The sequence below is a fragment of the Dromiciops gliroides genome, chromosome 2 (genome assembly GCF_019393635.1).
Source record: "Dromiciops gliroides isolate mDroGli1 chromosome 2, mDroGli1.pri, whole genome shotgun sequence".
NCBI classification, from domain to species: Eukaryota; Metazoa; Chordata; class Mammalia; order Microbiotheria; family Microbiotheriidae; genus Dromiciops; species Dromiciops gliroides.
Window position 1 is genome coordinate 80,537,630 of NC_057862.1, and position 27,797 is coordinate 80,565,426.

Sequence of the window (27,797 nt, forward strand, 5' to 3'; positions counted from 1 at the left end):
ATTTGAAATGAAGAAAGATGATGATGTTACCATGTTTGCTTTACTAGGATGGCTCCAATCTTCCAATTCTCCCATCCCAGAGGGCCCCAAACCTCTACATGGTTCCTCAAGGAATTAGGCCTGTGGTTCAACTCACTGCTATTGAGGTACTTCTTCTTTCTTCTCAAGATCTTCTGACTCCTAGACCAAGTGTTCTTTCTACTACCCCAGGATGCCCCTTAAAGTCTAAGGAAAATGTCTTGCCTTAAACAGAAAGCACAGCCTGTGGGGTCGGGAGGGTGAGGGAAGGTCATCTATTCTACATAACCTCTGTGCTATTATTTCTTCAAATATTTTCACAGACATTTGAAAAATATCTAAGCAGGAATCCAGCCTATAGAATTCCCTGGTTATAAATCATTCATTCTTGGAATATTTTTTCCTTTTGTATATCATGCTGGGCATGCCGACTTTCCTTCAGTCCTTTAACAGTTTTCCTCTTCTTTTTCTTCATTGTAGATTCTAGCTTGGGGCTTAAGAAACATGAAAAATTACCAGATGGCTTCTGTAACTTCCCCAAGTCTCATCGTAGAGTGTGGAGGGGAAAGGGTAGAATCAGCAGTCATCAAAAACCTGAAGAAGACGCCCAACTTTCCAAGTTCTGTTCTCTTCATGAAAGTGGTGATGTATCAATTCCCCAAACTGAGATTGTTTAATGTTTTGATAGTTAAATTACATTAAATGTGGAAGCACATATATACTAGATATGTGGAGAATGTAGAAAACAACATGGCAGAAGGGCCTAAGAGTTGGTTGGCTTCCCTAGCCTCTGAAACATATTGGACAGATGACCCCAAGTCACTGAACCTCTCAGCACCCTGGGAAATGCTCTAAGACTGTGAGTTGTAGGGAAGGTTATACCAATCTGCACTGGAAGGGAAAGTTTCTCCCTAGCAACTCCCTACACTGATGAAATCACAGGTCTAGTAAAAAAAAAATGGAGAAATATCTATTGTTTTATTAGTTTTGGGAAGCCTAATATAATTCAAGACATATATTATACCGGAACTCCTTTCACCAACACAAATTACAACCTGTCTATGACCTGGATAAGGCCCAGGGAGTTACCTGAGCCACGTAGAAGATAAATGACTTACTCAGGGTCACTAAGACAAAAATTGTCAGAGGCTGGATTTAATCCTAGATCTTCTTGACTCTAAGCCCAGAACTCTATCCACTATATCTGGCTGCCTCATGTGTATGGAATATGATGAATATTATATAAGTAAATATATGGACTTAGTTATATGGATACACACCCATACATGTCTGGCTGCCTCATATATAGGGAATACAATGTATATTATATATGTAAATATGTGGACAGTTATGTGGATTCACAATCCATACATACACATACATACAGAGGCACCTTTGGCATTAAAGAGCAAATAGAAAACCAAGGAATCTATTAAGTGATGACTTTTTTATCTAAGGTTGTCAAAAATCATCCTAACAGATGGATGGAAGTTTCTCAGATAAGGATGTAGCAAGAGACAATAATAATAATTTAATAGTTAACATATGTATCATGTAGATGTCCATATATATCACTTTCAGGTTTGCCAAGCACTTTATATATGTTATCTCATGATCAGAAATCTCCATTGTCATGGTGGTGCCTATGAATAGTAATTATAATGGCACCTTCTGTTTTTTTAACTCTAGCTATCAGTTAATGCCACCTTTTCTTAGTTCCCAGTAGACACTCAATTCAGGAAACATTTAAATGCCTACTCTATACAAAGCACAATCCTGGGGGAGATGCACAGGTCATTAGGCTGCCCTCATGGAACTCATAGTCAAGTAGAAATACCTATTATTATATTCATGTTGCACTTCTCAGTTTCCAAAGCATTATATCCATCAACTCATTGGAGACTCCCAAGAAGCCTATGAGATAGACAGGGTAGGAATCATGATTTCCATTTTGTGGATGAGAAGACTAGAGGTTAGAGATGTTAAGGAATTTGTCTATGACCACATAGCTAGTAAGTGGCGAAGCCAAGGCTTAAATCCAGGTGGTTGCTTTTGTTTTGTGGTGGGTTTTTTTTAAGCTCCAATTCATACTACTTTTATCTAGAGTAGGAACAGGCTAGAATAAAATCCCCTTAGTCATTACCACTGGAGTAATTAACATCCTCTTTACCTGAAGGATTTCCTCTCCAGTTCAGGAGCAGGCACAGGAAGTGCTGAGTGACTTAATGCTAATAATAGCCACTGGACCTAGAAAGAATGGTGAAGCTTTGACAAGCCCTCCTTTTCAACTAGGTCCTGGTGTCCCACTTCTAGGATGCTCCAGGGTAACTTCCCTACTTTCCCTTTGAGGATTATACCAAGGTCATAACATCTGATATGGATTAGAAACAGTTCGCTGTCCATGGTGACTGTATTTGTTTTATCTCAATAATCAGATGCAGTCCTACCCCCAGCCTGAGCTTCTGTATTGGGTACAGAGTCATGAATGTGGTTATGTCTCAAATCCAAGTCCCAGAGTGACTTCCATCATGCTATTCCTCTGACTCTGCCATTTCTAGTTCCAAGGACATGTCAGTTTCCAATGTTCAGTTTGATCAGAGGTTGGGGGACAGGAAAGTTTCCAATTTGGGAGTTTGGCACTGCATTGAGCTCTGGGGATACAAAAAAAGGCAAAAGACAGTCCCTGTCCTCAAAGAGCTCACAATCTAATAGGGTAAGAAAATAAGCAAACAAATATGTATTAAAAAACTATGCACAGTATGAATAGGAAATAATTACAAGAGGAAAATATTAGAATTATGGCAGGTTGAAAAATGCTTCCTGTAGAATATGGGATTTTGTTTGTTGTTTGTCCTTAGTTCTCAAAGAGGACCATGACATTGACAGGTGATGTCATGACTTGCAGTGAATTGGATTTAAGTGAGAAAGGGCTGTACAAAGTAACCAGCCTCACTTTCTCCTCCAGAATATGGGGTTTTAGTTGGGACTTAAAGGTAGACAGGGAGGTCAGTGGGAGGAGTGGAGAAAGGAGAGAGCTCTAGGCATGAGAAAACCCCCAGAGTCCAAGAAATGGAGTGTCATGCTCAGCACAGTGTCTGGTAGACAGTAAGTGCTTAATAAATACTTGTTGACTTAAATGTGACCTCCTGTAAGGACAACAGCTGGATCTTAAATTACTATAGTATCTGTATACTCTCATCTCACTTTGAAAGTAATCTTTCAATAGGACAGGTGAATGTTACTGTCTGAAAGAATAGGCTTTCTTTAGCTACTTACTTATTTTGTAGGGGAGAAACCAAGGTTGGACTCAGAGCCATAACTAGTATGAGATATCTGGGGCTATATTCCAAGATACTGAAATTTAGAGGTCAATGACAGCCCTTGCATGTCTTCAGCACCATAGCAACTACTGAGCTTAATGCCTAGTTAGTCAAAATAGGAAGCTAGCTTGTAGCACTTTCTCCCTAAACTAATCCTTTCCACTGGAGCAGGTTATTCTTGCTGTGCCTCAAGATTTTCACCAATGGGGGCTTGTATCCCATTGTTTTGGTTGCTTCTTCAACTGAATTCACCTTAAAATGTTGATTTGAAGGTGGTTGTTGTTTTTGTTTTTGTTTTTTGTGAAGTCCCCAGAGATGAAAAATGCTAATTATGGCTCTGGTTAGGTTGGTAAATTTTTGTACTTACTTTCAAAGCCTCTAAAGTTATCCTAAAGCAAAGTAATAAGACTCTGTTGAACTCACAGCTCTTGCCCAAGGAAGAATTGTACACACCACCACTGGTCATTAAAGTGATTGACCACAGGCAATTTGGGCGGAAGCCCATTGTGGGCCAGTGCACCATTGATCTTCTTGAACAGTTTCGTTGTGACCCATATGCATTTAAGGAAGATATTGCACCCCAGTTAAAAGGTAAATACTAATAACATCTTGGGTTCATGCCAAGCCTTTCTTCCAGGCACCTCAGAAGCTGTATACATGTTTTATCTTATTTGCCAATCAAAATTCCCAACTAGGGAGACAGGAAAGGAAAAAGCATTGCTATCCCCCCATACAAATGGGGGGGGCCTTTAGAAGCTAATTGATTTGTACAAAATCACACAGCTTGTCAGTAGCAGGGCGTCAGAGGTCTTCTTCTAGGTATCTTTGCCTCTAATTGCTTCCACTCTTTTCTAAAGAAAGGGGAATTTCAAAGCAGTCGAGGGGATACTTAGAGCAATGGGATCATAACACCACTAATGTAACAACAAGGTATAGTATTTTGTGCCTTGAAAAAACTTGATTCTGTACTTTGAAGGGACCTTGTTCTACAGGAGATGGAATGACATAGTAGAAAGAATGTTGCACTTGGAGTTGGGAGAGTTTTTGGTTCAGTCTTTCTTTGACACTTATTAGCTCTATGACTGTGGGCAAACCACTTAGTTCCTTTGAGTACTTAAGCAGCTAGGTGGCACCATAGTGCACAGAGTCCTAGACCAGGTCACTTAACTTCTGACTGCCTTAGTTTTCTCAATTATAAAGTGGGGAAAATAACAATAATATTGATCTCCCAGGGTTGTTGTGAAGATAAAATGAGACACTATTTAAGAAGTGCTTTACCAACCTTAAAGTACTATAAAAATACTAGCTCTTATTGTCTCAGTTTACTCATTTGTCAAATGGGGAAAGTAATGCCTTCAATATTTCTCTTAAATGGTTGTAAGACTCAAATAAGGTATCCTATATGAAGCACAATAGCTCTATAAATATCAGCTATTCTTATTAATTCAACTGACAAGCATTTATTAAGTGCCAGCTGCTAAGGCTACAAAGACAAAAACAAAATTATCCCTGGCCTCAAGGAGCTTATGATTATGAAGATCTAATGAAGCATCTCCTGTTTATAGAAACAAATCAAACAGATGGCAGCACAATAAATGTGCTTCCCAAGCAAGATTTTCATAATAAAACATCTTTTCTAGCCAGGAAATGTTTTATGAAATGTTGTCATTAAGAGCTAAAATTATTTGCAACTTGTTTCTGATGCCGTTAAATCATGGTTCCAATTGGAGCCATTCTGAATGCTTTATTGTGGGCTCATAAAATGGACAAAAAGATCTGAGATGAGAGGTGTGGGGATGAGGAAGGGAATGAATAGGAGATAAGCCTTTGGGGAGCCCAGTCAGGTGGGAAAATGGAACGCTGAATGTATTTGTTAGAGTTTAAAGGTAACAGTAGTTTGCTTAAAAAGCTTGTACCTGAATATATATTTACTATAACACTAAAGACACCATGTTCTTACTGCCAGATTTCCCCATTTCTCCTGAGAGCCCCACCATCCTTCCAGTCTCTACAAGATGGTGACTTCCAAGCCATACTTCCCTCTCCTTGACCTCTCTGCCCACCATACTTTGGGGGGCGGGGCAATGAGGGTTAAGGGACTTGCCCAGGGTCACACAGCTAGCTAGTAAGTGTCAAGTGTTTGAGGCTGGATTTGAACTCAGGTCCTCCTGAATCCAGGGCTGGTGCTTTATCCACTGTACCACCTAGCTACCCCCCCCACCATACTTTTTAGTCTGCTAACTGCTACTGATCCCATTTCTACAATATGAATTGCTTTTCAGCTTCTATTTTGTCTGCCCCACCTCCCCGGGATGTGATTATTGAAGTAGAAGACACAAAGCCCTTGCTCTCAACTAAGGTAAGCTTCAGCGTTGGTCACTTTGTTATTTGGTTTTGTCTGATTGATACCAAAAGAGTTGGTTGTCAGGCAAACAGCCACTTGATCACACTTGTTTTTTTGTTTTGCTTTTTTGTGAGGCAATTGGGGTTAAGTGACTTGCCCAGGGTCACACAGCTAGTAAGTGTTAAGTGTCTGAGGCCGGATTTGAACTCAGGTACTCCTGACTCCAGGGCTGGTGCTCTATCCACTGTGCCACCTAGCTGCCCCACTTGATCACACTTGTAAAAAGTGAAACCAGCTTTTTTGGACATCATCTAAGTTAAAAAGAAAGTTTTGAGTGGATATAAGAGCAAAAATCTCCAACCAGATGTGTTGTTAGCATTGGATAAACAACCTTTTTAGACAGCCTCAAAAAGTCATGAACCCAGGGCAGCTAGGTGGCACAGTGGATAAAGCACCAGCCCTGGATTCAGGAGAACCTGAATTCAGATCTGGCCTCAGACACTTGACACTCACTAGCTATGTGACTCTGGGCAAGTCACTTAACCCTCATTGCCCTACAAAAAAAAAAAAAGTCATGAAGGAGTCATCGCTAGGGATATTGGAGCAGAAGCTGGATGACCTCTTGTTGGAGATGATGGTTAAACTGAGTTGTTAAATTGAATTTGAATGTTAGAGAAAGGATTCATGAATCAAGCTGAGGATCAAATGGGAAAAATTTTTGGTTCCTTCCCAATGGTCTATGACCTGGATTGGTAAACTGCACGGAGGCAAGCTAAGAATGGGTTTTACCTTTTAAAGTAAAGTCGTATTGTATTTAACAACGGAAAAGGCATTCTTAGCTCAACGTCCATACAAAAACAAGAGGAAAGAATCTGGCCCTCAGGCTATAGTTTGCCAATCCCTGGTCTAGTTTGCCACATGAAAAAAACAACCACCGTGGAACAAGGAAACACTATGCTGATCATTGTGGCTTTGCCAAAATTATTTTGTATCTGTGAGGTAGAGGTGTTGCTTTTTTTAGAAATTACTATATGTGATGATTTATAACTCATACTGAGGGGCAGCTAGGTGGTGGCTCAGTGGATAGAGTGTTGGGCCTGGAGTCGGGAAGATTTATCTTCCTGAGTTCAAATCTGGCCTCAGCCACTTACCAGCTGGGTGACCCTGGGCAAGTCTCTTAACCCTGTTTGCTGCACATTCCTCATCTGTTAAATGAGCTGGAGAAGGAAATGGCAGACCACGGCAGTGTTTGTGCCAAGAAAACCCCAAATGGCGTCATGGAGAGTTGAACACAAGTGAAATGACTGAACAATAATAATAACAACAAAGTCATCCTGGGTTATAAAATTCATCAAGCTTTTAAAGTGAAACAATAAGGAGAAAATGTTAAAATAAGGCTCCAGTCTGTTATTCTCTTGGCCCTGCCAAAATCATTACTAGTAATTCTAGATAATTGAAAAGGAAAAGCAAAGCTCATACCATGGGGGGTTTTTTGTTTGTTTTTGTGGGGCAATGAGGGTTAAGTGACTTGCCCAGGGTCACACAACTAGTAAGTGTCAAGTATCTGAGGCCAGATTTGAATGCAGGTCCTCCTGAATCCAAGGCCAGTGCTTTTTCCACTGCGCCACCTAGTTGCCCCCTCATATTATGTTTCTGCCAGAAAATACAAGGCAAAAAATTGTCTTTGGTATATAGAAAAATTCTGAGGGGAAAAGGTCTCATCCATACACATACTGTTTTCCTATCAAAAGTATTTTAGCAACCTAACCAGACTAGACTTAGTCTTCTACTACATTTATTTTATCCCCAACTAGACATTCTACATATCCACCAAAGGAAAGGGAAAATAAGCCATCTTTTGAGACAAAAGCTGAACTCTCAGGGGGCACAGTATCCCTAAAATATGCCCGGGCAGCAGGAGCTATGGAGGAATAGTCCTACAGTCTTATTATAGGGCCTTTTATCCCAGGATTTTAGCACAGGAGTGGAGAAGGTTGTCCAGAGTCTTGTGCTGTAGCTGTGACTTCCCCCAGTTTACCTCCTCCATTGTCAACCAAGTAGTTATCAAATGCTCTCATGGCCAGGGCTGTAGGAGACTCAAAAGAAATATGAAACACGGCCCCCTCAACATCCCCTCAAATTTTTTTGGGGGGGGAGTTGTAAGTAGGTTAACAAAGCTACAATGGGGCAACAGAGTATAAAAATTGAGTATGTATCAATTAATCAAGCGACACACATTTGTTAAGCGTCTACTATATGACTGGCCCTACAGAATGAACAGAATTTATAGTGTTATAAATTTAGGGAGGGCTAGTGCTGGGGAAGCCATCTGTTATTCACACCTTAGTGTGAATTAGCTTAATCAGACTGCTTTTCTAACACCTGCATGAGATGCGATGAGGAAGTGGCAATTTTGATAGACCAAAAAGCAACAGTGATGAGAAGCCACTTTTAAAAAAGAATCATAACAGTTTAAAAGCAACAACTACTATCCTGATTTCAGGTAAGAGGTTCTTAATCCCAGCTTTGCAACTAATTTGCTATGTGACTTTAAGCAAATCATTTAATTTCTCTGGGCCTTAGTTTTCTCATCTGTAAAATGGAAGGAGTTAAGCCAGTTAACTAGCTAAACTAGTTACAAAAATGATCCATAGGGTCTCTTCTAGCTCTCAACTTTGCAAGATGGTAGCTATAAATGTCCAGTTGGCGTCTGCTCACAGTCAAATGAACTGAGTAAAGCTAGGAAGCATCCCTCAATCTGGTTGGCTGATGTGCTATTTAGCCTAACTGAACACATATTCGATTCAAATTAAATAAGTATGGATATAGTCAGTGGATTGGGGTAAAACAAACTTCATTGTTCTAGGAGGACCACTGGGTTCTGGTTAAGTAGAAGAAGCTTTGTTCCTCCTCCCATCCATAGAATTTTTTGAAGCCAATGATTGAGCTCAACAGTCTGGTAGACTCTAATTTGACATTAAAGAATGAATGGGGGGCAGCTAGGTGGCACAGTGGATAGAGCACTGGCCCTGGAGTCAGGAGGACCTGAGTTCAAATTTGACCTCAGACACTTAACACTTACTAGCTGTGTGACCCTGGGCAAGTCACTTAACCCCAATTGCTTCACCAGAAAGAAAGGAAGGAAGGAAGGAAGGAAGGAAGGAAGGAAGGAAGGAAGGAAGGAAGAAAGAAAGAAAGAAAGAAAGAAAGAAAGAAAGAAAGAAAGAAAGAAAGAAAGAAAGAAAGAAAGAAAGAAAGAAAGAAAGAAAGAAGGAAGAATGAATGGTCTGAGAATGGTGTGGGAGGAGGTATTGAGTCTTTTGTAGAACTTGGCTTCCAAAGTGCCAGTCCAATGATCCAACAGGACTCCAATGTGAAAGATTCAATGATTACCTTCCCATTTCTAGTTCTTAAGCAGCATGTCAGCAGCAGTCAGCAAAATGGCTTCCCCGAGAACAGTGCATGTATGTATGCTAAGAAAATGCATGAAGCTGACTGGGACAGGTGGCGCCTTGGGCTAAGGCACTAATTCTCCTTTTGGGGGTTTTCTTATAGGGAGATATTATACTAAAAGTTGCTTTTTAAATAAACGTGGTTGGTGATCTCTGAATAAGGGAAACTCCTATTTCTTGCAACACTTTTATTTTTTCCACAGATATGTGATTGGCTATGGTCAAACTAAGCAGTTAACCTTGCTGTTGTACAAAAGCTGGTGTCCAACATCGCTCGCATATGACTTAAGCAAATGAATGGATACTAGTACTCAAAACCAACAAGAATATTTTGGGATACTGTTTTTTTTCAATGTTTTCCTTAAAATAATGCATTTATACTGTGGAAAAGTAATTGTGAGCTGCGTCAATAAACTAATGATATATTTAATGGCCTTTAGTGAACCTTTTCAGAATGAACATTCAGAGAAAACAATCTCTCTCCAAAATCTGACATAATTTAATTGTAAATGTGACTTCCATACATTTCCTTAAATTATTATTATCATTTCTCTATCTATTCCTTCCTTCTTCTTTTTGCTTTAGTTTTAAGCAAAATAAAACTTGAAAGTTGAACCCAAGAAAATCTAAAAGAGATACATATTCTATTCATCAACAGCCAGTGGAGTCTGGAAACTTTTCTCCCCTAGAATCAGAAGTTAGCTTGAAGTTGAGATTCTGGGTTGGGAGGGAGGTTAAGGAAGAAGAGGGAGGTTTTTCTCCAAGATACTCCCCCAAAGACTTAGTGCCATTGCAGCACTATTGGCAAAGGGCAGAACCAGGATCCCAGTTATCCTGTTTCTCATCTCCCAGATGTGCTCAGTGAAGAGGATTCCATTATTAAAGAAAAGGGAAAGTGGAAGAATGTGGCCAAACGGGAAAAAAACCTGCCAGGGTTAGCAGCTTCTTGGAAATGTGAACCTCTATTCAAGATCACAAAAATGCCCCTGTGAGATAGCTTAAGAATAAGGAGAGAGGCAAAAGCAAACAGAAAACAGACCCAAAAAAAAGCAGACAAGGAAGGCAAGGCAGTCACGCTTGGATCAGCAAAGATACAAGAGAGTTTTTGAATGAGCAGAGAATAGAATCTTTTAGCAAAACCCTTTAGTAATCAAAGTCAATCAAAGAGTTGGGAACTGGGTCAGAGGGAAAGGAGCCATGAACTAATCTTTTCTTCTTTCTTTATATGAGCATTGTTTGGTCAGATGCTTTAACATTGTATAACTATTAAAACTTGGTACAGATTCCTATAAACTTTCAGTGTACTGTGGGAATAATTCTGGTATAATTTCTAGAGTGGCAGAAGCTAAGGTGCTACATTTTGAGATCATCTAGGGTTAAATGATTCAAAAGAATCCACTCAGATATGCTGGGAATGTTAAACCCTGAATGACAAGTAAATGTTTGCCTTTTTTTAATCCAATGCTCTCTGTATCTTCATCCTCATGTCCTCTGTGTGGGTCGCTCTCCTGCTGTTACACACGTGTCTGTGATCAGCTAACTGAAAAGGTAATTCCTACCTACCTTGGCTGTATTTTTTAGTCATCTAATGTCCGTTTGTAGTCGGTATGTGATGGAAGAACTTTTAAATCAGGGATTGGGTCATGCAGGTCATGGACCACACACAAACACGAAACCCTCTAACCTGGGCACTCTATTCTTTTTATTTCCCAACAATCACAGATGCTGAGGGGCAAGTCCAGCTCAGCAATATCACCCCATGTGGTATTTCCCTCAATAGGTGAAGTTAAGCAATAGGTAGATCCATTGGGGAACTATTCTTCCTTTGTTGGTTGTTATTTACATTTATTTTTATACCTTTTTACTTAAAAAAATTACAATAGTTTCTTTTCCAACTAATTTTAAAAAATAAGCATTTATTTTCTCTCCCTCCCCCTTGGGAAAAAAAGAAAAACAAAAACAAAATATACACAGTCAAGCAAAACAAATTCCCCCCACTGGCCCTGTCCAAAACATGTTTCATGTTTAGACCATCACCTCCCCACCAGAAGATGGGTAGCATAACCAGGACAATTTATATAATAACACCATCATTGTAAAAAACAAAACAAAAAAGCATACTATAAGTTTGAAAGACTTAAGAACTCTGAACAGAGTCATTTTTTAATATGTCTTCATGACAGCAAAGAAAAATAACTCGTAAAAAAGCAACCACATCTGACAGTATCTGGCATTCCTCACCTGGGTGCCTCCTCCGTCCACTGAGAAGAGGGACGTTTTTCATCCTGTTCTCTAGAACCAACGTTGAACTTTGTATTTGAATTAATATATTTGTCCTAGTCCTAAGTCTCTGATCCTGTGAAGTGTCTTATCAATAGGATAAAAAATAAGGAAAACAAACATGGTGGCATCTACAGAATAGGAATCCAATCAGTTACAAGACAGTTGACTGGGGATTGGGGGCACTAAAATTGGTCAATAGCACACTAACTAGCTGACCAATAGTTAGAAGTTCCTTTAATGATTCGGCCACAGCACATATAGGCATATCCTAAATGACATTTTTTTTTTTTACTAAAACTGTGTACAAGATGGTGCAGGCTTGGAGTTAGGAAGATCTGGGTTCAAATTCTGCCTTTGACACTTACTAGCTATGTGACTCCAGTTAATCACAGACTCTCTGAACCTCAGTTTCCTCCCCTATAAAATAGAGATAATACCACCTACTTTACAGAGTTGCTGTGAGGATCAAATGAAATAATGTATATAAAGCCCTTTGAAATTTTTAAAGCACTATACAAAGTCTGATATTATTAAGTGATAGACATGTTTTGATCTGCATCAGTGGCAAGAATTCCTATGCCAACAGTCTCACAGTCTATTCATGTATTCATAGAATATGTTTTAAAAGAAGCTTTAGTGCTTTAAAAATTAAAAAAAATTAAAGATTAGAAATCTGAACTACCCCTCAAACCTTTCCACTTCACGGGGATTCCTTTTAGGAGGAAGAAGTTGTCGATTGGTGGAGCAAATTTTATGCCTCCATTGGAGAACCTGAAAAATGTGGGCAGTACATTCAGAAGGGATATGCCAAACTAAAGGTAATTTGAGGATGACTGCTGGAGACAGCTGTGGGATTGTGGGAGGAAATAGGGTTTGTGCCTTAGTTGAATGGCGATAGACGAGTGGCCCCACCAAAACTGAAGAGAACCTCCATAAGTCTGGTTTTAGGTGTTGAGTGGTCCCTGTGCTAGACCAGACAACAAAGTCTTATGATTCTAGGTTCCCGCGGTGAATGGTAGCATCCTTGACAGAAGTAGGGAAGTCAGAAAGTGGGGAGACATTGAATAGGAAGATGACCGGTTCTGTTTTGTACATTTTGAGTGAGGCTTACTAGGGGACAGGCAATTGGAGCCATAGGACAATGAGTGTATCAGTGGGCTGATTCGAGGGTACCTGACTGTGGGGTTCCTGGATTCTTCTAAAACCTTGCAGGGCACTATTTAGAGAAATGGTCTTACACAAAACTTATGGATAACTATATATATGGTTCTCTTTTAACATACAATTGACTGTTGATTAATTTTCAGGTATATAATTGTGAACTAGAGAATATACCAGAATTTAAGGGTCTGACAGACTTCTCGGATACCTTTAAGCTATACAGAGGGAAATCAGATGAGAATGATGACCCTTCAGTGGTGGGAGAGTTTAAGGTAAGCAAAATGTACCCTCTTTGGGCACAATGCTGACTTTAAGGCTTCTCCTTTTCCTTTTAGATGCAGAAGAAAGTACCTTACATGCTTTGGGACACCTGAGTGCTTCTGTAACTAATGTCTCCTTTAGGTAGAGTTGTCAGGCCATTTTACGGTTTAGTAATTGACCCTTGTCTGAACTTAGGTGTACTGTCAGCTAAATAAAATCTACAGTGTTAGAGGGCTTTTCACAAGTTTACTTGGGTCACTGCCAATGACTTTGCAGTAAAATATTTAAGCGGTTGGGCTGACAGATGACTTTGAACCAGAGCTAAATTTTGACTCCGAGCCAAGGATAATGAAAAGAACAACTTTAGCATAAATGACATTAAAAATGATTTTATGCACTTTGAACAACAAAGGCATCCTTCTGCAATTATTTAAATTTTAAAAATTAATTTCAATTTCCAAACTATCTAAAGCAGTTATTCCCATTATGTTCCCTTCCATTCTCTTTGTTTATCCTTCCTTTCTTTAACTGTGCAGAATAATCCTTTTACCTCTTGAGCCGGGTGGCCTTTTACTGACTTTCCCACCATGCTTTCAATTAGGACAACTCTTATTTTTTCATCCTGATTCCAAAGTAAATTTAGGGTGGTAGCTCTTTCCCAACAGTAATCTCTGGATCATAAGACTATGGTACCTCCAAGGCAGTAGCTACTTACTGTACCACCTAGCTGCCTCAATGAGAGTAATAGTAATAATCATGAAACCTTCCCATTTAAGTACAGATAAAGGAGGTTAGGCAGCCAAAGTCGTGTCTCTGATACATACTGGCTACGCGACCCTGGGCGAGTTCCTCACTCAACCCCTCAATGCCCAAGCAACTCTCTTAGACTATAAATTGCAGAATGGAAGCAGATCTAGTGGTGTCTGGGAACTTTCCTCATTGAGAGTCCCCTATAGAATGAAATGATTGATCCACTCCCCACCAGAATATGACATTGAACATCTATTGATTACACCTTATAAGGTGATCCCAAACAAATCCTGCTATATCCATACACTCTCTCATGACTGTGACCTCTAGACTTCCTCAGGAGATGAACGGGCACAGCCCAAGTATTGTACAGGATGTGTTGCTAACTGTGGGTCTTGTATTTCTCTGTGTGTGTATTGCAGGGCTCCTTTAGAATCTATCCATTGTCTGACGATCCGAGTGTGCCTGCTCCTCCCAGGCAGTTTCGGGAATTACCCGACAGTATCCCCCAGGAGTGCATAGTGAGGATTTATATCATCCGAGGTTTAGATCTCCAGCCTCAGGATAACAATGGCCTGGTGAGACTTTGAAAATGTCAAGAAGCCATCTTGGATATGGAAAGATTACTAGGTGGTTTGATAAATACAGTAACAGTTTTATTAAATGGTTTGTCTTTTTTTTCCTGGCATCTGTTCTCTCCTGAGAGGACAGATACTAGAACAGCATCATTTATATACCAGCACTGGATCTAGAATCAGATGAGATTTGAGCTAGAAGGGGCCTTAGAGTTTATCTAATCCCAGAACCATAACTAGAAAGTCTTTCATGTAGGGGAAAAATGGGCACGACCATAACAGCTGGGCCCTTGGAAAGGGGTGGGGTAGGTAGCAGGGGTACGGGGATGCCAGGGGAGGAAACAATATCTCTTCCCTCCCCCATTTGAATGCCTGAGACCAAACTCCTGCTTCTCCTACCCTAGTTGTGGCTCAATCTAGTCTAATCCCCTCATTTTATACCTAGAGAGGTTGGACAACTTATTTAAGGTCATGTAGCCGGTTAGAGGTCTTTTAACTACTAGTCTAGTGCTTTTTCCATTGCCCAGAACTCCTTTAGAAAAAAGTCCCCATTGGGGCTTTTTCTGCATTTAAGATAATTTAGCCAGAACTTCAGTTCATTCTTTTCTTGACAAAACAAATGGTTGATTATTTCTCGTTTTTAACCAGCTATTTTAGTGTTATAGAGAGAGGAAGAATGCCTGTGTATACCCCCAAAGTTAACATAAAATACCATGGTACCATCCAATAACATCTCATTTATTTTCCCAACAGTGTGACCCTTATATAAAAATATCCCTGAGTAAAAAAGTTATTGAAGATCGAGACCATTACATTCCAAATACACTCAACCCAATTTTCGGAAGGTAATGTAAAGTTCCTTGAATTTGGGGACCGGTATATCCTGCTTCTAGCTGACTCTGTTCCACTTTGTACTATTCTATTGGTGGATTAATACAAGAATATTTTAACAATCTCTGTCAGTCACTATATAAGCACAGCTCTGGTTTTGTTTTCTAGGGTGCTAAGCCCAAACCCATTAGACTGTGAGCTCCTTGAGGGTAGGAATTATCTTTTCCTTTCTTTGTATGCCAAGTGCTCAGCACAGTGCCTGGCACATAGTAGGTGCTTAATAAATGTTTCTTGACTAAGCGTTCTACTAAATAACTGGTGGGCAAATATCAACCATGCATTTGTTCTTTTAGGATGTATGAGCTGAGCTGCTTCTTACCTCAAGAAAAAGATCTGAAAATTTCTGTCTATGATTATGACACTCTTACTCGTGATGAAAAAGTAGGAGAAACGATTATTGATCTAGAAAATCGCTTCCTTTCCCGATTTGGGTCCAATTGTGGCATAGCAGAACAATATTGCATGTAAGTTTCATAAAGCACAAAATACAGTCCTTTTGTAAAGAAAGGGATTTACAATAGTCCTACAGTTCCTTCATTGAGCCATGGCTTGCTTGAGTTGGGATGTTGCTACTCTGCCTGGGTACAGGACTCCTTCCAAATATTCATCCTCTCAGTCATTTAGTAGCTCAAAAAGTCTAGACTCAAAAACATCACCTTGTGAAAGCTGGTGGATTTTTAATCTAGCAAGGGGAGAATCTTCTCTTTTTATCTGAACAAATGAATTTTTTGAAATCTCCATCGGAGGCTGAAGTATTACAGAATGACTTCTATGTTGCATTGCATATTTTAGGTGCTTGAAATGCAGCATGGGTTACAGGGCCAACATCTGTCTCAGACAGTTATTAGCTGTCACTTTATAGGCAAGTGGCTATTCTCTCTAGGACTGAAACATCCAAGTCCTATCTACTAAGTTAGAGATCATTTATGATCTTTGCGAATATTAAGGGGAGTTCCCACATCACAGATCCTTCATATAATTATGTAGTCTACCTTCTTCACAATTTCCATTTATAAAAGGGTTCTCACAGCTCTGCTATTGGAAGCAGCTAGGTGGTACAGTGGATAGAATGATGGACCTGGAGTCAGGAAGTCCTGGGTTCAAACTCTGCCTCATACACTTTGCTGTGTGATGCTGAGCATGTCACTTAACCTTTGTAAGCCTCAGTTTCCTAATGTACAAATTGGGGATGATAACAGCATCTAGCTCCTGAAGTTACTGTGAGGATCAAATGCAATAACATTTGTAAAGTGCTTTGCAATATAAATCTTTGTTACTGCCATAGCAGATACATAAGTGTTGGTCAGTTTAAGGAAAGCCTGTCTTTCAAAGGTTAATTCGTGGATGAATTGTATTGTTCCACAGTTCTGGAGTCAATACCTGGCGCGATCAACTAAGACCAACACAGTTGTTAAGCAACGTGGCCAAGTATAAAGGCTTTCCACCTCCCATTCTTTCTGAAGATGGATATAGGCTGCGATATGGAGGGCGAGAGTATAGCTTGGAAGAATTCGGTGAGTTCCACACTGTGAATTGCTGGCAGCTGGCTGACTTGAACTGGCTTGATTACCCAAGAGTGACCTATTGCCAATGTTTTCATGAAGGATTAGAACACTAGCATATCCCATGCTAACCAGGTTATATCAGAATCAGAATCTGACTCTATGTGGCCATTTTGGCAAGAATGTGGCCTGACTTGTGACTATATGAGTCCATACAACAAAAATTATATTATTATAAGGTGGTCGCACACTATGAAACTTCAAAGTATGAGGCACATTGTCTTGTCTTTTTATCTTTCTTTTCTTTTCTTTTTTAATGCATGGGGCAATGAGGGTTAAGTGACTTGCCCCATGCACATAGCTAGTAAGTGTCAAGTATCTGAGGCTGGATTTGAACTCAGGTCCTCCTGAATTCAGGGCCAGTGCTTTATCCACTGTGCCACCTAACTGCTCTCATGTCTTGTCTTTTTAAACATTTTGTTTACTTAGCTTTCTGCCTCTTTATACTTATAGTTCCACTCCTCACTGGCTTAGTGTTTACAAAGAAATTACATTCTACTCAGGGAATCTTCTCCCCTTCATACCTTTTCATCATCTTAGAGGCTCAGGGAATGCATTGTTGTGGGTTGGGTTTGAATTATCAGTGTATTTCACACCTGGCTGAATGCTGAAAGCCCCAATGATTCAGAAGAATCAATTCCTGAGCTGTAACTAGGAATTCCAGTGCCCAGAATAAATTTATTGGAGGGAGTGGTTCTGACCTTTAAACACAAGGCTGTGTGGGTGAAGGGGAAAGATGGGAGTTTCTTAGGAAATTGCCCCATAAGGTGGGAGATAGAGACCCCAGGTTTCCCCTGGATGTGGCATAGAATGAGTCCCTAGGATTATGGGAAAAGAGGAAAGCTTTCCTCCAGAGATTCTGGTCTTATCCCTTTCAGAAAACTCCCTTATCCTCTGAACCCCAAACCTCAGGGTGATGAAGTCTACAGGGGATCTGGTACTGGGGCTGAATGGGCCCCAGGAGAAGGATGCAATAGCCACAGAACCTGGAAGTGATGGCCCTAAAGGTGGAGAGGGAGTGACCCCCTTCCCAGATGTTGATGCGCTGGGACAAAGCTCTGGCAGCCTCTCTTTTGAGCTGGTCCAGAAGGTTTCAGACAGAGGCATCCCCAACTTGTGAATAAGTTGTCTTCTGGTTAGCAGCTCACGACTATGCTCAGGAGGGATCGGGGCTTTTTAGCAATTGCTGTAAATTTTGTCTAAATTAAGGGTTCTTAAGTGCCAACTGCCTCGTGAGCTTTAAAGTTCAATCCTCCTTAAAGACCTGCTTGGATGGTTCTGGTTTTCCCCCCTTTTTGACGGCAGTCTCAATTACAGAGGCCAACAAAAATCTGCACCAACACTTGGGGCCCCCAGAGGAGCGTCTCGCTCTGTATGTCCTTCGGACTCAGGGACAAGTACCTGAACATGTGGAAACACGGACTTTGTTCAGCACCTTCCAGCCAAATATTTCACAGGTACACAGAATATTTCTATCCTTGATTGTTGGCTAATACCGCACCCTACAACATCCATAGTAATGGTAAATATGTGTCCACATGGCTGGCTTTGTATCTCATTGAGCAGAGAGGATTCTGGGTGGGAACCAGATAGGCAGACATGACATATCGATGCCCCAGAGCTGAAGCTAAAGATGGGGGTGGGGAGCATCAGGGCAATAGTGGGTGAATGATACAATCATTTGTTTGCTCTTTTGTTCAATTCTAAGACATTTCTTATAGAAAAACACCTCTGAGGGCCAAAGGAGGAGTTTGCTTCCAATGATACATAAAGAAAATTGTACTGACCAGAACTTCTCTGATTTTTAAAAAAACAAAACAAAACAAAAAAGTATTAACTCCAAATAATGTTTTTCCCTTTCTGAATGACATAGGGGAAACTTCAGATGTGGGTGGATGTTTTCCCCAAAAGTTTGGGGCCACCAGGCCCTCCTTTCAATATCACTCCCCGGAAAGCCAAGAAGTAAGTAATTCCTATTCAATTTTAGGTTACATGAAGGGTGTAAGTGACCAACTGAAGGCAAATGAGAAATTTCCTTAAAAATGTTTTCCTCTTGTAGGGGTTATGGGGAAAATGAGACACTGATACACTGTTGGTGGAGTTGTAAACTGATTCAAACCTTCTGTAGAGCAATTTGGAACTATGGCCAAAGGGCTATAAAACCATGCATACTCTTTGACATAGTAATACCACTACTAGGTCAGTATCCAAAAAAAAAAAAAACCAGATTAAAAACCACAAAATTAAAGGACCTATATGTACAAAAAATATTTATGGCAGCTCTTTTCTGGTGCGAAGAATTCGAAATTGAGGAGATGCCTATCAATTGGGAAATGGCTGAACAAATTGTGAGATGTGATTATGATGGAACTATAAGAAATGATGAACAGGATGCTCTCAGAAAAACCTGGAAAGACTTCAATGAGCTGATGCAAAGTGAGATGTACTGTATACAAAGTAACAGCAATACTGTAAGATGATCAGCTGTGAGTGCCTTGGCTGTTCTCAGCAATGCAATTATCCAAGACAACTCCGAAGGACTTAGGAAAAATGGAATTCATCTCCAAAGAAAGAACTGATGGTGACTGAATACAGATTGAAGCGGTTTTTTTAGTTTCTTTTTTTTTTTTGGTCTGTTTTCTTTCACAACCTAATGTGGAAATGTTTTACATGACTACACATGTATAACCTATTCAATTGCTTGCATTTTTAAGGGAGAGGTTGGGGAGGGAGGGAGCAAGTGAATTTGGAACACAAAGTTTTAAAAATGGACATTAAAATTGTTTTTTTCATATAATTGGGGAAAGAATTCTAAATAAAACTAAAATATGTTTTCTTCTCAGGTATGTCTTGCGTGTGATTATTTGGAACACTAAAGATGTCATTCTGGATGAGAAAAGTATCACAGGCGAAGAAATGAGTGACATCTATGTGAAAGGGTAAGTAACCTGGAAATCTCTTTGAAAACTTTGGGGAAATATAAGGGACAGCCTTCTTCCATGAGTGCCTTTTATTTTTCTTATAGGAAAGGGAAGGAAATAAGCATTTATTAAGTGCCTACATTGTGCTGGACACTGTGCTCGTTACAAGCATATATTATCTCATTTGATCCTCACAACAACCATGGGAGTTAGATGCTCTTATAATCTTCATTTTAGGGGCAGCTAGGTGGTGCAGAGGATAGAGCACCGGCCCTGAAGTCAGGAGTACCTGAGTTCAAATCTGGCCTCAGACACTTGACACTTACCAGCTGTGTGACCCTGGGCAAGTCACTTAACCCCATTGCCCTGCAAAAAAAAAAAAAAAAAAGTTTCTTTATGCAAACTTGAATAGATATGCTATGCTCACCCCTAAGAGTGTCTCTTATCCTGTCTTTCTTACACATCAAGAGAATGAACACAGCAGGGAAGAAGTAGCGGCAAACCTGTGAGTTTGTTTAAGCTCTGCTTTATGCTTTGATAAGAGGCATTTCCTCATTGAATTATTGACTGAGCTCAGGTCCCTGGCACGAAATGTAAGATTTGTTCAATTTATTAGTAACCTTGAAACATGGCTTCATTTGTTAATGGTCTCTAGTAAAATGAAGACAAGAGCCAAACACTTAAGTTTGTGTTAACTGTAAACAGAAGATAATTCATGGATTTATTCCTTTCCTGCCCAAGGAAATTATATCTACTCTTGGAACAAATACTGTAAATGAGTTAATTGTCTAGTTTTTTTCAAAAAGATACATTTCCAGGGGTCATCTAGGTGGCACAGTGAATAAAGCACTAGTCCTGGGTTCAGGAGGACCTGAGTTCAAATCTGGCCTCAGACACTTGACACTTACTAGCTGTGTGACATTGGGCAAGTCACTTAACCCTCATTGCTCAGTCAAAAAAAAAGATACATTTCCAGCTGCAAATGAGCTTCCTGGTCACTTTATGTGGCCATGATATGATACTATTAAGGTTTTGTCAATATGGTGAATGTTAAAATGGCATGGCCCAGAAAGGCATATTATGAAAATAAAAAGCTGGTTTGTCCTAATTTTTTTTTTCTTGCTGGCTCTGCCAATTTGATCATCAGGAAAACAGAAGAAGGAAAAATTCAAAGTATAGATTCACTTACTTTGGTCAGTTTGTTTAAAGTATAACAGGGAAAATGCATTCATTCACTCATTCATTCATTCATTCATTCATTTAATAAACATTTAGAAGGCCCTCACTATGTTCAGAGTTCATTTCTCACCTGGCTTTGCTCAACTATGTCTCCCACATCAGGTGCCTTCCCTTCCTTTTATATTTTGTCTTCCTTCATTGGAATGTAAGTTCTTCAAGGGCAGAAAATGTCTATCTTTTTAAATATTAGTATCCTTGATTTAGGAGGCAAAAATGGGGTTAATAGAAAAATATAAGACCCAAGCTTTAATTCAGATATTAGCTCCAAAAAGGAGTCAGACCCCAGTTAATGGATAACTTTCAAGTCAGGATACTAGGTTCTCTTACCCACATAAATCAGTACCCATAATGGGAACAGAGGGAGCTAGGCCGTGACGGCCTAAGAATATAACAATAAAGGAATTGACGGGCTATAGAAACTTAGACCAGAAATAAAAGAAAAATGAATATGTTTTGAAACTAGTCATGGGAAACAGAAAGGGACATGTGTAGAAAAGGCCAAATTTGTCCCCAGATTCACCTTATGACGCGTAAACCCCAAAAACACCTCCACTGAAAAAGGTACCCGCTTCGGGGGTTGGCTTAAGACCCCAGGAACTTCAAATTAGGATAAGCCCTCCCCTGTACCTCCCAAAGGTGATTATTATAATGAGTAGGACAGGCCCTCCCCTGTACCTCCCCAAAGTGGAGATTATTATAATAAGACTGATAATCAATTTATCCATATCATAAATATAACTGTCTTTCCTTTTACTATTCAAAAAGATACCTTTCCACTATTCTGGTTCTCTCCCTGTGGTCACCTACAGCATTGCAATAAAACTTGGGAAACTGAGTCACTGAGTCTTGTAATTCTTTTGAGATGACTCATGATGAATTTGACCCTAATTCCAGCCCACATCATCCTCAGCACTTAGCACTGTGCTTGGTACATTGTAGGTGCTTAATAAATGTTTATTGACTGATCCCTATGCTAGATTCTAGGGGAGATACAATGATAAATAAGACCTGATCCCTATTCTCAAGGAACTGGCAATCTCGGGTGTTGGGACAAAGGTAGATACAAAATCTATACGGAAAAATATGATTTAGAATTTGGAGAGGGGGAAGAGACCTGTCATTCAATTTGTGTAGGGACTCTGCTGGGAAAACGCCTTCAGCTGAAGAACATTGGCAAATCATCTGGAATTTATAGTGCTAGAGAATTACCTGGGGGCACTCAGAAATTAAATTAGTTTCTAAGCTCCTTAAAAGCAGGGACTGTTTTTTTTTGTTTTGTTTTCTGTATTTTTGCCTTTCTTTCTATTCTTGGCTTAAGACACAGTGCCTCCCACATAGTAGGCTTTTTTTTTTTTTTGCAGGGCAATGATTTGCCCAGGGTCACACAGCTAGTAAGTGTCAAGTGTCTGAGGCTAGATTTGAGCTCAGATCCTCCTGAATCCAGGGCCAGTGCTTTATCCACTTCGTCACTTAGCTGCCCCGCAAAGTAGACTTTTAATAAATGCTTGTTGACTTGTTGACTGACTATGGCCACACAGGCAGTATGTGTCAGAAGCAACACTTGAATCCAGGTCTTCCTGATTCCAAAGCCAACTCTCTGACACTCTTAATATTAAAATACTTTAAGTGCAGGAAAGCAATATAAAGCTCTATGATTTTAGATATGGGAGAGATGAGTTCCAACCTGGAGATATCGGGGAACACTTCTTGGAGAAGTTCTATGAAGGAGGCCTTGAGGAAAGGGAAAAATGATAAGAGCTACAGGTGGGGGTGGGTGGAATTCCAGGCATGCTCAAAGGTAAGAAGCAAATGGGAAAATGCTTTGCAGAGATAATCAGTCATTTAAAACTAATAGCAGTGATAACAAAGTGGAGTAGTTGATTGAGCACCAGACTTGGAGTCAGTTGCATTGAAATCCCACCTCAGACATTTAGTATCTGTGGCTCTGGGAAAGTCACATATCTTCTCTAGGCCTGTTTCCTTATCTGTGAAAATGAGGGGATTGGACTAAAAGTTCCCTTCCAGCTCTAGAAACTTTGATTCTCCTTCTTAACCACCTTCATGGGGAGTGAAATCACAAGTATTAAACAACGATGCATCTAAAATAAGTGTTAATTTTTTATTTGTCATTTGGTTTGAAATAAATCGTTTTATTTGGTTACCTTATTGGTCCCACTGCCTATTTTTCACTGCTAGTTCAGTAAATTCCTGAAAGGTAATTGAGAAATGCATACTACTAATTGTTTTGATTTTGTGTACAAATTCCACTCTCCTATTTTGTAACGAGGGCCAAAATCTGCAGCAATATCCCTTGGCATTTACTGGAACACCCATAATCTTTTTGCCCATTATTTTCAGCTGGATTCCTGGGAGTGAAGAAAACAAGCAGAAGACAGATGTTCATTACAGGTCACTGGATGGTGAAGGGAATTTTAACTGGAGATTTATTTTCCCTTTTGAATACCTGCCTGCTGAACAACTCTGTATTGTTTCTAAAAAAGTAAGTTCAAAAATATGCCATAATTAGGGGACAGCTAGATGGCACAGTGTATAGAGGACTGGCCCTGGATTCAGGAGGACCTGAGTTCAAATCCGACCTCAGATACTTGACAATTACTAGCTGTGTGACCCTGGGCAAGTCACTTAACCCCTGTTAACCTGCCAAAAAAAAAAATTTAAATGCCACAGTTGAACATCACAAGGCTTTACAATCTAAGGAACTTTGAACTGGGGAGGACCTTAGAGACCACAGGATTATAGGATTTCAATCTGGAAGGAACTTAGAGATGGACTCTTTTAGTCCAAGCCCTTCCTTTTAGGAATAGTTTGGGGACCTGGGTTCTCACAGTGCCTAGCTCCACTATTTACAATCTATATTACCTTAGGCCAGTGCCGTACCAATCAAACTACCAAAAATTTATTTTATAGAGCTAGAAAAAATAATAAGAAAATTCATCTGGAAGAACAAAAGGTCAAGGACATTGAGGGAATTACTGGGGAAAAAATGTGAAGAAAGGTAGCCTAGCTATACCAAGTCTCAAACTGTATTACAAAGTAGTAGGAATCATCAAAACTACCTAGTACTGGCCAAGAAATAGAGAGATCAGAGGAATGGATTAGGTACACAAGACATAGTAATAAATGACCCTAGTAATCTAGTGTTTGATAGACCCAAAGACCCCACATTTTGGAACAAGAATTCACTATTTAACAAAAAGTGTTAGGAAAATTGTAAAACAGTATGGCAGAACTAGGTATAGACCAACATCTTACACAGTAAACCAAGGTTGGGTCAAAATATGTACATGATTTAGACATAAAGGGTGAGAAGGGAAGAATTTAGGCCCAAATTAGAGAGAGCGTAATGAGATATAAAATGGATAATCAAGATTAGAAGGAAAGCAGAATGGGGCGGCTAGGTGGCACAGTGGATAGAGCACCGGCCCTGGAGTCAGGAGGACCTGAGTTCAAATCCGACCTCAGACACTTGACACTTACTAGCTGTGTGACCCTGGGCAAGTCACTTAACCCCCATTGCCTCACCAAAAAAAAAAAGGAGGGGATGACTTAGATCTTGACCTAAGGCTTGAAGAGGAGCCTGGCTGGAGGGTTTTCTGTTGGAGAGGTCCTTGCTTCGTCACACCTGGCCAGGTGCTATCCTGAAGAGGCTGACCACCCCATGGAATATTTGATGGAGGCAGAGGGGGAGAGTGATTGAAGAATGCTACCTACCCCTATAATCAGGGAAAGAACATTGAAGGGAGGTGAAAGGGAACGGTGTGGCACCATGGAAAGTATCCAGGCTTTGGATTAACTCAGCCTGCATTCAAATCCTTGGCTCTACCACTTGCAACCTGTGGTTGGTAACCCTGGGCAAGTCACATTGACTCTCTGAGCCTCAGTTTCCCCATCTGTAAAAAGAGAAGGTTGCATCAGCTGATGGCCAAGGTCCCTTCTATCTCTAGCTCTCTGGACTTGTGATTTTACAAGAGAATGGGTGAAATTGAAGGTGCTTGTGGCCCATTAATTAACCTAAACTTCTTGGTTTTAACCCTTGCCTGTTTGTTTTCACTTTAGGAGCATTTCTGGAGTATTGACCAGACAGAATTTCGAGTTCCCCCCAGACTCATCATTCAGATATGGGACAATGACAAGTTTTCTTTAGATGACTACTTGGGTATGTCTTATAAGTTATCTCCCTCTATTAGAACATGGGCTCTTTGAAAACAAGAACTACTGTCTTTGCTTCTCTAGTTGTATCCACAGTAGTCAGCACAGTGCTTGATGCATAATAGTTGTTGTTCAGTTGTTTCAGTCGTGTCTGACTCTTCATGACCCCAATAGGGGTTTTCTTGGCAAAGATACTGGAATGGTTTGCCATTTCCTTCTCTAGCTCATTTTACAGATGAGGAAACTGAGGCAAACAGGGTGAAGTGATTTGCCCAGGGTTACACAGCTAGTAAGTGTCTGCGGCCAGGTTTGAACTCAGGTCTTCCTAACTCTAAGCCAGGCATTTTATCCACTGTACCATTCAGCTGCCCGTGGTAAAAAAGCCCAAGAAATGCTTTTCGGTTCACTATGCTGCATGCCTTTCCATTACAACTAAGCAGAATCACTTAATTATTACTTTCATTCATGTCTTCCTCTGGTGTTTCATCATAGTATGGAGATAAACCTGCTTCTCAAAGGCAAGACCAGTGGATGCCAAGTCCTGCCAGGTACTACCAAGTAGGAAGGAGTTGAGAATGGCCCTATGGACTCTGGGTTTGTCATCTAAGAAAATGACCCAGCCAGATTCTAGAGACTCCTCACCAGAATGCTGAAGACTCTCTTCTTCCCTCCTCTCCTCTCCCCTCCCTTCCCTTCCCCTCCTTTCTCCTTCCCCCCTCCCCCCCCCGCCTCCCTCCCTCCTCTCTCTCTCTCTCTCTCTCTCTCTCTCTCTCTCTCTCTCTCTCTCTCTCTCTCTCTCTCTCTCTCTTGCCACAGTGAGTCAAAATCATTTGCTTAGTGGAGAGTACTCACATTGATCAAATCACACAGATCTTTTGAAGTGTATTGGAAGAGAATAAGCATTTATCTAATGCCTACTTTTGCCAGGCACTGTGCTCAGCACTTTTTACAAGTACTATCTCAATTGATCCTCATAATAACCCTGAAATGTAAGTCCTCTAATTATCCCTATTTTTTAGTAGAGGAAACTGAGGCAAATTGAGGTTAAGTGCCTTGCTTAGGATCATGCAGCTTGTAAATATCTGAGGCTGGATTTGAACTCAGGTCTTCTCAATTCCAACCCAGAGTTCTATCTACTCCACTCTATTACAATTATCATATGCTTCTGTTATGTAGTATTAGTACTACATGTAAAAATGGGCAGCAAACATATTAATCCTGAAAGATGAGACAAGCTGAAAAATGAAAACAGGTTCACAAAGGGTCTATATAATATAAATTCTTAGATTATTGATACTTTTTGTTTTGGTCCAGACTTGTGATTTCATCATTGTAGGAAAACCCTGGGGTGGGAACTTCCTTCAGATATCTAGATGGACAGATCATAGTCTTACCAAGTTGGCTGGGCATTGAGCATTTAAGGGACTTGCCCATGGCTACAGAATATGTGTCAGAGGCTAGTTTGGACCTAGATCATTTAAACCCTGAGCCCCCCACCCCACTCTGGCTGCTACACCTCACTGTCTCTCAGATTTATAAGAGATTAGTAAGGGGAGGTTTTGAGTTAAGTCATCACAAAGAGCAACTACCAAACTTGACCCCAGTGTATCCTCTAGAGACAAAATACTGGGCCCACCAAACTAAGCTATGCATTTTGTTCTTAACTTTATGAAGTTCAAAAATAGTTACAAATGGAAATGGGCCTGACTGAGGGTGACTGTTCCTTTTTTTTATTAAAAAAAAAGAACATGGCCCCACGGATAGTCTTATGCTTGTAAGAAATTGACACAAAACTGTGGCACCCAAAGGCGCTTGTTTCATATCTCAGAGAATAAAATATGCATCTATGCCTGTGGCTCCTTTGTTCCTAGTAGGCATTGGAGGAGTAGTTAATATTCACTCTTAAATTCTTAAAGCTAGCCTAATACTCAGAGGAATTTATAGTTGAGTGTCTCTTTGGGGTGTCAGGATACCGAGCCCCAGATGCCCTCACACAGACAAATGACCTCTCCATTGAGGGCAACACAAACTGCATGCCCAGTCCAAGGGCACTCAACCCAACAGAGCTTTTGTCTGCAGATGTTCATTTGTCTGAGAACCATAAAGCAAAGAATCATAAAATCTTAGTGACGTTAGAGGTCACCCAGTTCAACCTCTACCTAAATCATTGCCTCTATGCCTGGAGATGTAAGGCCCATGATTCTCTGTGTCAGGTTGACTAATAGACAGCTGAGTCGATGAGACCTCCCATTTTGCATTATATCTATAGAGAAATTTACAAGTGTTCTTTTGTTTTCTTTTACCATCATCCACTTGAGCCTCATCTCTGTCTCTCAGGAGTTCGTTTGTAAACAAAGTTGTGTTTTAAATGTCTTTTTCTTCTTCATTTTTTGGTTTGTTTCTAGGGTTTCTGGAACTTGATTTACACAACACGATTATTCCTGCAAAGTCATCAGAAAAGTGCAAATTGGACATGATTCGAGACTATAACACCATGAACCCCCTCAAATCGAAGACAGCCTCACTCTTTGAACAGAAGTCCATGAAAGGATGGTGGCCGTGCTATGCAGAAAAAGATGGCACACGCGTGATGACTGTATGAGTATTTCTTGGTTGGGAATCATTTGCTTCATTTTTCCATTGATATTTCTGTCTTTTATAAGGGGGTTTAGGACCCAGAGGACAAGAAATCAGAGTGACAATCAGAAAGTGAATCAGAGGATAAGAAAGTATTTACCTGAGGGGAACCAATGCTTTTGGAGCTCACAGCAATAAGTCACAAGATTGGTGCCAGCTTTCAGAGTGACTAAAGGATTAGGAGTTAAAGGTAGCACAACACAGGACCTCATC

The 27,797-nt window shown here is 40.2% G+C and overlaps 1 protein-coding gene across 2 annotated transcripts in view; it reads left to right on the forward strand.

The window, feature by feature from the left end:
• Window positions 1–27,797, forward strand: part of MYOF (myoferlin) — a 169,233-nt gene that overhangs the window by 137,008 nt on the left and 4,428 nt on the right. For both annotated transcript variants that reach the window (XM_043988288.1, XM_043988289.1), the window contains 17 exons: window positions 48–146; window positions 499–660; window positions 3,764–3,929; window positions 5,621–5,697; window positions 10,671–10,682; window positions 12,137–12,235; window positions 12,725–12,850; window positions 14,012–14,167; window positions 14,918–15,009; window positions 15,349–15,519; window positions 16,421–16,569; window positions 17,935–18,074; window positions 18,491–18,579; window positions 19,461–19,556; window positions 23,136–23,277; window positions 24,855–24,954; window positions 27,353–27,543. In XM_043988288.1, the coding sequence (XP_043844223.1) occupies window positions 48–146; window positions 499–660; window positions 3,764–3,929; window positions 5,621–5,697; window positions 10,671–10,682; window positions 12,137–12,235; window positions 12,725–12,850; window positions 14,012–14,167; window positions 14,918–15,009; window positions 15,349–15,519; window positions 16,421–16,569; window positions 17,935–18,074; window positions 18,491–18,579; window positions 19,461–19,556; window positions 23,136–23,277; window positions 24,855–24,954; window positions 27,353–27,543 (2,067 nt within the window). The remainder of the gene's footprint in view (window positions 1–47; window positions 147–498; window positions 661–3,763; window positions 3,930–5,620; window positions 5,698–10,670; window positions 10,683–12,136; window positions 12,236–12,724; window positions 12,851–14,011; window positions 14,168–14,917; window positions 15,010–15,348; window positions 15,520–16,420; window positions 16,570–17,934; window positions 18,075–18,490; window positions 18,580–19,460; window positions 19,557–23,135; window positions 23,278–24,854; window positions 24,955–27,352; window positions 27,544–27,797) is intronic.